Source organism: Molossus molossus, unplaced genomic scaffold, assembly GCF_014108415.1.
Source record: "Molossus molossus isolate mMolMol1 unplaced genomic scaffold, mMolMol1.p scaffold_m16_p_13, whole genome shotgun sequence".
Taxonomy (NCBI): domain Eukaryota; kingdom Metazoa; phylum Chordata; class Mammalia; order Chiroptera; family Molossidae; genus Molossus; species Molossus molossus.
Window position 1 is genome coordinate 42,322,983 of NW_023425348.1, and position 14,823 is coordinate 42,337,805.

The 14,823-nt window shown below is 44.5% G+C and overlaps 2 protein-coding genes across 2 annotated transcripts in view; one reads left to right on the plus strand and one right to left on the minus strand.

The window, feature by feature from the left end:
* The window catches only part of LOC118628538 (glycerophosphodiester phosphodiesterase domain-containing protein 4-like), a 105,730-nt gene extending 95,599 nt beyond the window's left edge, over positions 1-10,131 (plus strand). The window contains exon 15 of the mRNA XM_036259524.1: positions 9,995-10,131. Coding sequence (XP_036115417.1) covers positions 9,995-10,131 — 137 coding nt within the window. The remainder of the gene's footprint in view (positions 1-9,994) is intronic.
* A 1,897-nt stretch (positions 10,132-12,028) lies between these two features.
* The window catches only part of MYO7A (myosin VIIA), a 79,798-nt gene continuing 77,003 nt past the window's right edge, over positions 12,029-14,823 (minus strand). Inside the window, exons 46-48 of the mRNA XM_036257845.1 lie at positions 14,225-14,308; positions 13,245-13,364; positions 12,029-12,649 (exon numbers count right to left, since the gene is read on the minus strand). Of these exons, the coding sequence (XP_036113738.1) occupies positions 12,560-12,649; positions 13,245-13,364; positions 14,225-14,308 (294 nt within the window). The 3' untranslated portion in view covers positions 12,029-12,559. The remainder of the gene's footprint in view (positions 12,650-13,244; positions 13,365-14,224; positions 14,309-14,823) is intronic.

Here is a 14,823-nt window from a genome sequence, read left to right on the forward strand (position 1 = left end):
GGTTAGCTGGACCCTCTGTTTAGAGTCTTACCAGGCTAAAATCGAGGAGTTGGCCTGGGCTGAGGTTTCATCTGAGACTTAAAAGTCCTTTTCCATTCTTACTAGTTTGGGGCAGAATTTAGTTCCTTACAATTGTAGGACTATAGTTGTCCCTGTTTTCTTGATCACTGATGACAGGGTTTTGCCCTGAGCTCCTAGAGTAAGCCTTCAGGCCGTAGCCACCTGGCCCTCTCACAACATGACAGCTTGCTTTTTTCAAAGCCAACAGAATAATATCATAGCAGATGGATTCATGAAAAGGAGAATAAAGGAAGCAAAATAACAGAAAAAAAATAGACAAGTTGAAACATGGTAGTCATAAATCCAACCATTTTATTAATTACATTAAATATAAATGGTCCCAAAAACTCAAATCAAAAATAGAGACTGTCAGGAGAGAAAAAAAACGGCGGCAGAGTGAATGGAGCTACACAGACCATCTCCCAGGACCAAACTGGATTTACAACGAAAATAAAGACAAATCGTCAGGAAGGAGCAACTGAAAGGCAGCCTGGAGGACTACATAACCAGGGACACTGACTCAATCCTGGCAGGCTTGCGAGGACGCGAAAGGGGGCCGGGAGCCCACGGTCCACAGCGGCCTGGGCTGGGACCAGCGAACTCGGCTGGGACCAGAGGACTCAGATGGAAGCTGCTGCCGCCTTGGCTGCATGCTAAGCCCTGGGCAGGTGCTGCACAGACTCGGCCGGGACCAGGGGACTCGGTGGGAAGCTGCTGCTACCTCAGCTTCGACTGCGGCTAAGTCCTGCAAACTCGGCTAAGTGCTACCCCTCGGCTGGTGCCGCAGACTTGGCCGCCCTTAGCTGGGAGCAGCGCCATTGGGTTAAAAGTCCCAGGCGGCTCCACAACTTAGAGTCTGGACAGAGGCTAAATTGGCAGAAGCCACTCACCTTGGGCTCCGGCAGAGGGAAGGCAGACTGGACTGGAACTGTGTGGGGACACTCGGGATTTGGAGGGTGCTCAGAGCTTGTGCTGAGTGCAGCCACACAGGACTGTGGTCATCTTACTCCTTCCCAGGGCCCTGGGGAGAGGTGGCGGCCCCTCCCTCAGAGATTCAACCACATCTGGTGGCCATTGAAATGCTAATTGAGGCCCATTAACAACCAGCCTCTGCCCCACCCTCGGGAAATCCTCTTACACTGAGCACCTGAGGGAGTTTTTCAGGCAATGCAGAAACCAAGGTTCTTCAGGTGGCCTCTACTAATAGCCTCCAGGCAAAAAAAAGCTAGAGGAAAGTTAAGACTTGACAGTGGTGGTTAAAGTGGGTCCTCCCTGCCTCATCCAAACCCAGGAGAGGGAGCCACAAACATCAGAACACCAACACCCACAGGGAAAATTTGGCAGACTCCAAAGCCCACTGTGATAGCCAAAATGGTGAAAAACAGAAACAAAAACCAAATGAAAGAACAAGAGACCTCTACGGAAGATGAGATAAATGAGGTGCAGTTAAGCAAGTTAACAGAACTAGAATTCAGAGCCATGATCTTGAGGAAGCTCAACAACATGTGTAAGGACATGAGCACCATGAGTAAAGACATAGAAATGTTGAAAATCAACCAGATGGAAATTAAAAACGACATATCAGAAATGAAAAACACATTGGAAGGTCTAAAAAGCAGAGTAGAAGAAGCTGAGAACCGGATCAGTGAATTAGGAGACAGGGTAGAAAAAATCAATCAATCAGAAAATCAAAAGGAGCCCTGGCTGGTTTGGCTCAGCGGTTAGAGCGTCGGCCTGTGGTCCTGAGAGACCCGGGTTTGGTTCCCGCTAAGGGCACGTACCTCGGTTGCAGTTTGTCCCCGGCCCTGGTCGGTCGTGCGGGTGGCAGCCACTCGATGTGTTCCTTTCACGTCAATGTTTCTCTCTCTCTCTCTCTGTTCCCTTCTCTCCCTCCCACTCTACCTGAACAACAACAAAAAAAAAAAAAATGGGAAAATGTCCTCGGGTGAGTATAATAAAAAAAAAAAAAAAAAAAAAAAAAAAAAAAAAACCAAAAGGAAAAAATGATTAAAAAAAGGAAGAGAGCTTAAGAGACTGTGGGACAACTGGAAACATAATAATATTCGCATCATAGGAGTCCCTGAAGAAGTAGAAAATGAGCAAGGGTTAGAGAATATATTCAAAGAAATAGTGACAGAAAACTTTCCTAATTTGGTGAGGGAAGAAGGCATTCAAGTTCAAGAAGCACAGAGAGCCCCAAGTAAGAAGAACCCAAACAGGCCCACACCAAGACACATAGTAATCAAAGTGCCAAAAATTAAAGACAAAGAGAGAATCCTAAAAGCAGCAAGAGATAAGCAACAGGTTACCTACAAAGGAAACCCCACAAGGCTCTCAGCTGACTTCTCACAAGAAACACTACAGGCCAGAGGGAATGGCATGAAGTAATCAAGGTCATGAAAAACAAGGATCTGAATCACAGACTGCTCTACCCAACAAGGCTATCATTCAAAATAGAAGGACAAATAAAGAGCTTCACAGACAAAAAAAAAGGCTAAGGGAATACATTAGCACCAAACCAGCACTGCAAGAAATGTTAAAAGGACTGCTGTAATTAGCAGGAGAAATGGGAAGAAAAATAGAACCACACTAAACAAAAATGGCAATAAATAAGTACATATCAATAATCACCTTTAATGTAAATGGATTGAATGCTCCCATAAAAAGACACAGAGTAGCTGATTGGATAAGAAAGCATGACTCATCTATATGTTGTTTACAAGAGACCCACCTTACAACAAAAGACTCACATAGATTGAAAGTGAAGAGATGGAAAAAAAATCTTCCAAGCAAACAGAAAGGAAAAAAAAGCTGGGGTAGCAATACTCATATCTGATAAAAGAAACTTCAAAATGAAGGCCATAACTAGAGACAAAGAAGGCCATTACATAATATTGAAAGGATCTCTCCAACAGGAAGATATAACCTTGATAAACATATATGCACTCAATATAGGAGCACGAAAATATATTAAAAATCTTCTGGAGGACTTCAAAGGAGAAATCGATACCAATACAATCATAGCAGGGGACTTCAACACCCCACTGACATCACTGGATAGATCCTCTAGACAAAAAATTAGCAAGGAAACAGAGACTCTAAATGAAATTCTAGAACAAATGGAATTAATAGCTATCTACAGAGAATTACACTCCAAAACTACAGAATTTAAATTCTTCTCAGGTGCACATGGGGCATTCTCAAAGATAGACCACATGTTAGGGCACAAAGAGAAGTCTCTACATGTTCAAGAAGACTGAAATTATATCAAGCAGCTTCTCAGATCACAATGGCATGAAACTAGAAATCAATTGCAACAAAAGCATGCAAAGATATTTGAACACATGGAAGCTAAATAGCATGTTATTAAACAATGAATGGGTCACCGAGGAGATCAAGGAAGAAATCAAAAACTTCATGGAAACCAATGAAAATGAAGACACAACTACACAAAATCGATGGGATGCAGCCAAAGCAGTTCTGAGAGGGAAGGTCATAGCACTACAGGCCTACCTCAAAAACAAGAAAAATCTCTAATAGACTATCTAACCTCACAACTTAAAGAACTAGAGAGCAAACAAAAAGAAAACCTCAGAGCAAGTAGAAGGAAGGAAATAGTAAAGATCAGAGCAGAAATAAATGACATAGAGACCAAAAAAACAATTCAAAGGATCAATGAAACAAAGAGCTGGTTTTTCTAAAAGATAAACAAGATTAATGGACCCTTAGCTAGACTCACCAAGAAACAAAGAGAGAGAACCCAAATGCACAAAATCAGAAATGAAAGAGGAGAAGTAACAACTGACACCACAGAAATACAAAAGATCGTTAACAACTGTGAACAATTATATGGCAACAAATTCGACAATCTAAGCGAAATGGACACATTTCTATAAACAAATAGTCTCCCAAAACTGGACCAGGAAGAGATAGAAAACTTGAACAGACCAATATCAACATAAGAAATTGAAGATGTAATCAAGACCCTCCCAGCAAACAAAAGCCCAGGCCAGGATGGCTTCACGGGGGAGTTTTACCGAAGATTCAAAGAAGAGCTAACACCCATTCTCCTCAAACTATTTCAAAAAATTCAAGAAGATGAAGACTTCCAAACTCGTTTTATGAAGCCAGCATAATTCTAATTCCAAAACCAGAAAAAGACACTACAAAGAAAGAAAACTACAGGCCAATATCCCTGATGAACATAGACACCAAAATCCTGAACAAAATACTAGCAAATTGGCTCCAGCAATACACCAAACAAATTATTCACCATGACCAAGTGGGATTCATCCCAGGGATGCAAGGCTGGTACAATAACTGCAAATCAATAAATGTGATGCACCACATAAATAAAATGAAGAATAAAAACCACATGATCATATCAATAGATGCTGAAAAAGCCTTCAACAAAATCCAGCATCCATATCTGATAAAAATGCTCAGCAGTGTGGGACTAGAGGGATCATCTCTTGTCATAATAAAGACCATATATGAAAGACCTACAGCCAACATCATACTCAATGGGCAAAAACTAAAAGTATTTCCCTTAAGAACAGGAACAAGGCAAGGATGCCCACTTTCGCCACTCTTATTTAACATAGTACTGGAAGTCTTAGCCACAGCAATCAGACAGGAAGAAAAAATAAAATGGATCCAAACTGGAAAGGAGGAATTGAAACTGTCATTTTTCGCAGATGACATGATACTATACATAGAAAACCCCAAAGGCTCCATCAAAAATTTACTAGACTTAAATGAATTTGGCAAAGTAGCAGGATACAAAATTAACGTCAAGAAATCGACGGCATTCTTATACACCAAGGATGAACTCACAGAAAGAGAAACTAGGAAAACAATCCCATTTACCATTGCAGCAAAAAAAATTAAGATACCTAGGAATAAACTCAACCAAAGAAATAAAAGATCTATTCGCAGAAAAGTACAGGTCATTGAAAAAAGAAATAGAGGAAGATATAAAAAAGTGGAAGCACATACCCTGTTCATGGATTGGGAGAATTAACATCATTAAAATGTCCATATTACCCAAAGCAATCTATAGATTCAATGCAATCCCCATCAAAATACCAACAGCATACTTCACAGAATTAAAACGAGTACTTCAAAAGTTTATATGGAACCAAAAAACACCCCGAATAGCCACAGCAATCTTGAAAAGGAAGAACAAAGTTGGAGGGATCACATTATTAGATTTCAGGTTATACTACAAAGCCACCGTAATCAAAACAGCCTGGTACTGGCACAAGAACAGACATATAGACCAGTGGAACAGAACAGAGAACCCAGAAATGGACCCAAGGCAATATGCTCAATTAATATTTGACAAAGGTGGCAAGAGAATACAGTGGAGTAAGGACAGCCTCTTTAATAAATGGTGCTGGGAAAATTGGACAGCTACATGCAGAAAAATGAAACTAGACACCCTATACAAGAATAAACTCAAAATGGATAAAAGACTTAAATGTGACTCATGAATCCATAAAAATCCTAGAAGAAACTGTAGGCAACAAAATTTCAGACATCATACGGAGCAGAATGTTCACTGATACATCACCTAAAGCAATAGAAACAAAGGAGAAAATGAACACATGGGACTACATCAAACTCAAAAGCTTCTGCACAGCGAAAGATACAATCATCAAAATGGAAAGGCTACCCACTATATGGGAGAGCATAATTGCCAATGATATATCAGATAAGGGGTTAATTTCCAATACATATAGAGTGCTCATACAACTCCACAAAAGGAAGACAAAGAACCCAATTAAAAAATGGGCAGAGGAACTAAATAGACACCTCTCCAAAAAGGACATACAAATGTCCAAGAGACATATGAAGAAATGCTCATCATCACTAATCATCAGAGAGATGCAAATCAAAACAACAATGAGGTGTCACCTCACACCTGTCAGAATGGCCGCCATCAACAAATCATCAAACAACAAGTGTTGGCGAAGGTGTGGAGAAAAGGGGACTCTAGTACACTGCTGGTGGGAATGCAGACTGGTACAGCCACTATGGAAAACAATATGGTGTTACCTCAAAAAATTAAAAATTGAACTTCCATTTGACTCAGTGATCCCAATTCTAGGAATATACCCTACGAAGCCTGAAACACCAAACAGAAAAAATATATGTACCCCCATGTTCATAGCAGCACTATTTACAATAGCTAAGATCTGGAAACAGCCCAAGTGTCCATCAGTAGACGAATGGATAAAGAAGCTGTGGTACATATACACAATGGAGTACTACTCAGCTGTAAGAAAGATCTCTTGTCCTTTGAGACTACATGAAGGGACCTGGAGAGTATCATCCGGAGTGAGGCAAGCCAAACAGAGAAGGACAAGTATCATATGATCTCACTTATTTGTGGAATATAATGAACATAACAGTCTGAGGAATGGGGTAGTCCCAGAGACATGGCGGTGCGGGGTAGCCTGATAATCCCCAGAAGAGGGGGTGGTGGGGGAGAGATAAACTACAGAACTTATATGCATGTGTGCATGAACAGTGGACATGGGCAAACAAACTGGGGTCAGGGCGGGGAGGGAGAGGGAGGGGGGAACCAGTGGGGGAAAAAGGAGAAACATCTGTAACAAAAATTAATTAATAAAAAAAAAATAGAGACTGTCAAATAGGAAAAAAGCAAGTCCCAACCATATGTGGTCAACAAAAGAAATACTTAGAATACAAAGACACAAATAGGTTCAAAGTAAAAGGATGGGGGAAATGATATGCCATGTAAACAATCAGCTTAAGAAATAATATGTAAAAAAACATGGAACATTACGGGAAACAAAGATCTCATAATGATGAAAAGGTCAGTATATCAGGAAGGCATTATATAAATCTGTGTATGCACTTAATGTCAGAGCTTCAAAACACATGAAACAAAAACTTGAAGTCATAGCTGGAGATTTTACAAGCACTTTCTCAGTACCTGAAAGAACAAATAAGTATACACACAAATAACATCAGAAAGGACATATAAATCTGAGCAACAGTGTCAGCACACTGACATAAAACAAAATCCCCAACAATGGGAGGAATATACTATATTTTCAAATGTAGGTTGCATATTTGCCAAAATAGACCATATGACAAGCCATAAAACAAGTCTCAAATAAATTTCAAAAGACTGGAATCTTACATATACCCTCAGAAGCCTGAAACACCAAACAGAAAGAACATATGTACCCCCATGTTTGTAGCAGCCACAACAAACTTAAATTAAAAACAAATATTAATATCTAGATAAGCCTCTAAATGCTGGAAATTAATGTATTTTTAAACATCCCATTGATCAAGGAATAAATCACAAGAGAAATTAGATATTAAATTAACTATTTTTAACTAAAGGATAATGCATATAAAACAACAGGACTTAGAGGGAAATTTGTAACTTTAAAAGTTAGAAGAAGAAAGTTTTGATATTGGTTAAGTTTCTACCTTAAGAATCTATAAAAAGAAGAGTGCATTTTTCTCCAAGTGAAAGAAAGGAAATACTAAAGATAGGAGGAATCAATAAAATAGAAAAGATACAGAGAAAATGAAAAAAGAGAAAAGTTTAATAAAAATAAACACTTAGCAAGATGAGAGAAAAAGAGAGGTTGCCAGGTTGCTAACATAATTAATTACAAATAAAAGAGGGAGTATCCCTTCAGATCCTAGACATAAAAAAGGAAAATTATGAGCAGTTTTATGTCATTAAGTTTGACAACTTAAATGAAATAGACCATTTTTTAAAATATATAACTTACCAGAACTGACAGAAGAAATAGAAATTTGTAATAATCCACTATCAGAATCAAAGTTATATATCAAAAACCTCACTAGAAAGAAAAATTGGGGCCCAAAGAGTTTCATTTGTTATTCATATATTTAAGAAATAATACTAATTCTATACCAACTCAGAAAAAAAAAAAAGAAGAAGAAGAAGGAGACTTCCCAGCTAATTCTTTGAGGCCAGCAATATCCTCATATAAAATCTCACAAAGACATTACAAGAACTAAATTTACAGATCAATATCATTACAAACTTAGACATAAGAATCCTTAACAAAATATTAGCAAATTGAATCCATCAGTGTAAACAGGATAATACATCATGAGCAAGTAAGATTTACACCAGTAATGCAAGATGGATATATCATTTGAAACTTAATCAATATAATCCCATATTAAAATAAAATAGAAAAAGCATATTTGACAAAAGCCAACACCCCTTTATGAGAAATGTTCTGGGCAAACTAGGAATAGGGATGAAACTTCCTCAATGTGATCAAAGATATTTACAAAAAAAAACTGCTGTCAATATCATTTTTAATGATGAAGCAATGAATATTGTCTCTGTAAAATCAGAAATAAGGCAGGGATATCTGCTCACAACTTCTATTCAGCATTGTGCTGGAGATTGTAGCCAGTTTAATAGGATAAGTGACAGGCATGAAGGAATAAATAAATCTCCTAATTTGCAGATATGATCGTTTACATTAAAAAATTCTAAGGAATCAAACAACAAACAGACTTACTGGAAGTAATAAATGGGTTAAGCAGTGTCTCAGGATACAAGGTCAATACACAGAAAAATCAATTGTATGTCTTTATATTAGCAATGAATAATTGGAAACTTTAGAAAAGTTTAAATAGCATTTATAACAACATAAAAATGAGAATTATGAATATTTGCTGAAAGGAAGAAGACCCAAGTAAAGGGAGCAATACACCACCACATTCATGAATTAGAAAACCTAATATCATAGGTACTTGTCCTAAAATCTAGTTGACCTACAAACTCAACTCAAGAGCAATAAACAATCTCCTTCCTCTTGTGAAGCTGACAAAAGATGAAGCTCATGTGTGCAGCTGTTTCTTCAACGTTGAAATTACATTCAGGGTAAAATATAACCATTCCTAGCTTACCTCTTTGGATTGTCACTTTCTTCTAGATTTTGGCCCCACAGTTCCTCCCCTCATTATAAATTTTTATGTTTTCTTGGTTTTGTATATTATCCAGTTTTTAGTTTTCAGTAAGAGTCGGGTTCCTAGCTCTAGTACTAGAAGACTAGAAACGGTGGAGACAAATGTCTCCAGTTTGTTTTTTCTATCAGACAGGTAGATAAAAATTATTTATGTAGTGGCAAGCAAGACAAAGTCTCTGACCACAAAAAGCTCCTGTTCTAATAGAGGAGTGTTTATTCTTTATCTTTATATCTCTCTTATTTATTTTTATCGTGTTCATTTTTTAGAGCCATGGTTGTGAAATCATGAACTTTAAGAAAATGTCAATGTCGCCTTGGCTGGTTTGGCCTAGCGGTTAGAGTGTCAATCCACAGACCAGAGAGACCTGGGTCCGGTTCCCGCTAAGGGCACGTACCTTGGTTGCAGTTTGTCCCCGGCCCCAGTTGGGGTTGTGTGGGTGGCAACCAGTCAATGTGTCTCTCTCACACTGATGTTTCTCTCTCTGTCTTCCTCCTGCTCTATCTGAAGATAAGTGCAAAAATGTCCTCGGGTGAGAATTAAAAAAAAAATGTCAATGTCTTTCTTCTGAGAGCTTCCATGGGGAGCTAGAATTTCACACTGTAGACTCTTAAAATTCCAGCGCCATGATGAATTGGAGGACCATGAAAACCTTTGCACAAAATCTGGGGTAGGGAGCACTAGGGAGAAAGAACCTGAGATGATAAGTAAGGGACTAACATCTGTGTGTGTGTGTGTGGGGGGGGTACATGCCCCTAGCGGGAACTGAACCCGGGACTCTCTGGTCCACAGGTCAATGCTCAACCTCTGAGCCAAACTGGCCAGGGCTGAACAAACATCTTAAAGATGACTAGGACTTAACCATGTGACCAGCAAAGATTGGAGACATGACATTTGAGGAATCGGTGTTTTTGTCTTTTCTATTTCACAGACACTGAAAGTATAAGCCTCAAAAGGAGAAAAAGTGAGAAAGCAGAAACTTTTAGTATGACTGTAGAGCCTCTGCCCCAAGCTGGGGAAAGTCCTCAGACTCCAGTAGCCCCCGCCCCTGATCTAACCAGAGCATAAGGGGAGCCAAGGCTCCCCAAAGGAACACAGCAAACCAGAGCCAGTCCAGGAAACCACCAAGCCTGCTATGGATGATGTTATATAACCAGTGCCCACTGAGGAGGCCTTGGAACCCACCCAAACATCCACCCAGGAGGCCAACAGAGAGGCCACCCTCCAAACAGCAGTGCCAAAAGGCAGATGAACCAGGAGTTTCCTCCATAGAGGTCCTTTATCCTAAAACACAACCCAAAAAGACTCCCACTATTGAATCCTGTTTTAAGATGGTTTCCACCACATCCAGCATGCCCTCCTCCCTTGTGCTGTCCTCAAAGAACTATCCACACCTTGCCCCTTCTTCTTCTTCCTCTCTGTGCTCACTGAGGTGACGTGGGGAGTGGTCAATAAATGAGCGTAGCAGAGCACTTGAGACTCTGCGGAGAATGTTCTGGCCTAGCCTTTCTGTAAAGGATGCAACTCTAGGGTCTGGGTGAGAGAAAAACAGCTATTGTGGACTTGAAGCTGGAGCTCTGGGTGATCCAGGGCTTGTCCTATTCTAACCCTTCACACTATTCCCTGCTAATGGGGCAGCGGTGGTGAACATCAGCATGTAAATAAAGGCAGCCTTTCAGGAATGCAGAGGTAAAGGATGTATTCTTTGGACCCTTCTGTGATGACTCACGCTGGCAAAGACTAGGTGGTGAGAACCAAAGTGATCCCAGCCTGAGTCAGAAAATGAGAGCTGGCATGGGCACGAGTTGGGGGCAAAGATTGTATCCCACGTGTACTTTTTGTGATCTAGTGTGAAGTGGGGTGCTTCCTAGTAGCTTGCTGTTGGCTGACTCCTCAGTGGACTGACGGGCATATTCCCACGTGCACCCAATGGCCTTTGTCCTTGAAGGAAGACTAGAGCTTAGAACAGGCTTCTGGAGCCCCTTCTGTCTGGGAGTCCAGTGTTAGAAACAGTGAATTGAGTTCCACTGGGTGACCATCACCTACTCACACTCATCTGGGCCTCAGTACCCCATCTCTACAAGGATGGTGCAGGGGCAGCTCACTGCAGCACCTTCCTCCTGGCTCAGATTTATCCTGGGCTGACTGTGGGGGCACGTAACACTGGGGGGCTGGGCGGTCTGGAACAGCAACACAATCATCCCAGAAAGCAGGGCTATGGTTTGGGGCCTCGGTCTCCCCAAGCAGCGGCTGCCCCCCCCCCCCACACACACACACACACAGGCAGCTGCAGAGGACAGGAGCAGTACTCCCTGCGGCTTGGTTGAGCACCTAGGTGTGTATAACACCAGACACATAGGTGTGTGGGCAAACAGGACTCCGCTCTGCCGAAGTGTCGGGGACCCTGAGGCAGGTCACAACTGTGCCCACACAAGGGGATGCTCCATCACTTCGCTGGGCACTCATCCCAGCCACAGCCCCAAATCACACCTTCCCTGTCACAGCCAAACGTGGTTCCGTCCTAGTGAGAAAGGAACATTCTACAGGCACTCACTGGATGTAAGGGTTTAACCCAAGGCAGCATTGTTCTTGGGGTTCTCCGTGGTTTGTTGATGACCCAAGGAGATGTTTCTGGCAGGATGCAAGGGCCACTCTGGCTCCACTGGCCCTAGTTAAGGCTCAGAAGCGAGTCCCTCTTTGAGCTCTTGCCCTGCACACTTAGGTCCTCACCTCCCAGGCTGATGTCCAGTGTTTCTCTGCAACCTGGCCCTGCCTCAGCCAGTCCCTTTAAGTCTCTTTCAAGCACACCTTGGACTCAGGCAACCCTACCCCCACACTCAGACCAGCTTGGCCTGTACACACAGACCAAGGAGAGAGGTATACAGGCCACATACACACACAAAAAGGGCCCTGCCCCACATCCTCTTTCCCTCCTTCTCCCATTTCCTCAACAAAGACACTCTGGTCAGAAAGAGAAACACATGCTTTATGTGCTCAGGAGACCAGGACAGCAGGGCTCAGCACTCACACTGCAATATACATGAGCGGTCTGTCTCCTTCAGCCCGCTGAGGGTCCTGGGCTCGGGGGAATTAGCCTTAGGTGCCAGGACAGTCTTGATTTGGTTGGTTTGGTCTGGTTGCTCCCAGTGTGGAGAACTGGGTTGTCCTCTTGAGTCCCTGTCCCAGGGGCGCACAGAAAGCCAAAGGCAGCCCAGGGCTGTCTGAGATGAGAAAAGCATGCGAGCCACACAGGCTCTTACAACGGGGAAGGCCCCATAAGCGGGGACCAGATCCAACCCAGGGGCCTCGGGTGGCTGGAAGGCCACCTCACTGGAAGAAGGGCCCGAGTTCAAGCTGGTGCGGTCACTGGTGGGTGGCCGGCTGAGCCTCCCTGCCTGGATGCCAGAGGTCTTCGCCCAGCTGCAAAGGTACCGATGGGCCTGAGCCAGCTGCTGCCTAGGGAGTAGGCACAGAGCCAGTGCCACCTCCACACTGTTCACTTGCCACTCCGGGAGCCCCGCTGTTTGCTCATGGCCGTGAGCATCTGGCTAATATAGGAAGTCAGGAGGTCATCCATCTTGTAGCCCTGGAAACAGTGGCAAGAAGACAAAGCACAGAGACAAGGCCAGCCCATTCAGACCCAGAACACAGCCCCCAGGAGTCTACGGAAGGCAGAACCCCAGACATGGGCAAGTCTTACTCCTCTCTGGTTGCCCAGCTGCATAGTTGAGGGGTTGGACTCATCTAGCAAGATGTCTCGGGTTCTAAGCTGTTATGACCCCACAGTAAGGCCCTAGCTTGTGGGTCCCTCAGATCCTGGATGCCTACCTCCAAGAACGAACAAAGGCTGTACAGCTGAGCTATGCCTTGGAAACAGCCCGGTCCAGGAGGCCTCAATGCAACTGGTTTAACTGTTGAACGCGGGGGCTGAAGGCTCAATCCCCAGATACTGAAGGCAAGCTCAAACAACTGCTACTGAAGGAGGGGTCTGTTCTTCAGCCCTAGATTAAGCCCCTTCCCCAGACCTAAAGCTGAGCCTCAAGCTAACCTGACCGTGGCCCCAGCCTGACCCCTGATCCCGACCAGCCAAGCCACTGACTCCTATTCATCCCAGGGCCTGGGAGAGTGGCTGGAGCGGCGGGGAGGCGGGCGCCCCCGGGCTGGGAAGAAAGAAGCCTCACCAGGGACGTCTCACAGAGCAGCTTGCTCCCGCGCACCAGGTTCCCAATGGTGATGTGGAAGTAGGTGTTGCCACTGCTCCAGTTGGAGATCTTGGTGAAGGGGTGAGTGGTCAAGATGTCCTGGGGGAGCAGAAAGTCTGAAGCTGCACAGCCGGGACCCCTGGCCTCACTCCCCTCAGCTCGAGCCCACAGACCATATGAAGGGCCCCAGGCCCTCAGACAAAGAGCAGGAGGGTGGAGCTAGCCCTGCCACGGAGCTGCTAGGAGCTGCTACAGGAGGTTGAGGCGGGTGCCTTCGCCCTCCATGCCTTGGGGGGACCAGCAGGTGGGACGACAAGGAAGTCCAGGAGGCTCTCGGGCATGTGGGAGGCCTAAAGGAACTGAAACTGTGGTCCTAGAGGAGATGGTCCAGGTACAGGAAGAGGAAAGAGAAAGGAAGAAGACAGGACAGAACCTTGGGGAACACAGTACTTATGGACTAGGTAGAGAGGAAGCCTATGGAAGGGTCGAATGGCCAAGAGAGAGATGCTGAAAACCAGGGAAGGGGGCACAGGAAGCCGGGGAAGACGGTGGTCATTGGACCTACCACCAACGGTCCCATTGTCCTTCTGTGCATGTGATAGGACTGTGCCTCCTGGTCCCCTTGGTGAGGACTGCTCTGGCCCATAAATGTGAGTGTAGTTACCCCAGTGCAGCCTGCCATCCTGTCCAAGACAGGCAGCATTCAGGAAGGGGACAGGATGGTAGCGTCCATGATGCTGAAAGGCCAAGTACTAGCGCTCACTGGATTTATAACAAGGTGTTGGCACCTCTAGAAGAGCCACCTGATGGAGCAGGTGAGGGGCTTGGAAGAGCAAGAGCAAACACAGGCAGAGGTGTGGCCAGGAGGGCGGATGAAGTGAGGATGGACGCTGGCAGGGGCTTGTTAGAGGTGCGGCCAGGGCAGCCTGCCCTGCCTGCTCCTCCCTGCCACTGCTCACCTTGGTTCTGGGATCGATGAGGCTGACCCCATACTTGTTGATGGCAATTAAGAGGATCTCAGGGAAGTTTGGCTCCGTAGTTTGCTGGTAAGAAAAGCCAAAAACCATCGGGAGGGGCCCCGGCGCAGGAAAAGCTGTGCGCGCGGGGCAGGAATGCGGATGCCCGGCTGGGGTAAAGCTGACCTCTCCTGCCTACTCAGCGCCAGGGCGCAGGCACTGGCAGCCCTGCCATGATCTCACAGTTCCCACCTCTGCTGGGCCCTCAGTGCTACCCCAAATCCCTTCATGGGTCCCCAGTGACCCCCTCTTCCACTCCCCCCAGCAGCAGCCCAATGCCCTCTCTCTAGGAGCCTCTGCTATCTCATCTCTCTCAACCCAAATGTCTCTCATCTCTAAAAACCCTCCTTGAACCTTACTATCTACCTACGTAGCTACCTAGTTACCTCCCTGAAGGCCTCCCACCCTGGGGGTAACAGGCCGCGCTCTCCTCTCCATCCAGACCGCTCCCCTCAGTCCCTCATGCCAGCCCTTCCATCACTCTCCTGCCTCTGGGGCGCCCCTCAGATCCCCGCACCCTGCCGGCTGAGTGGACTTCTGGC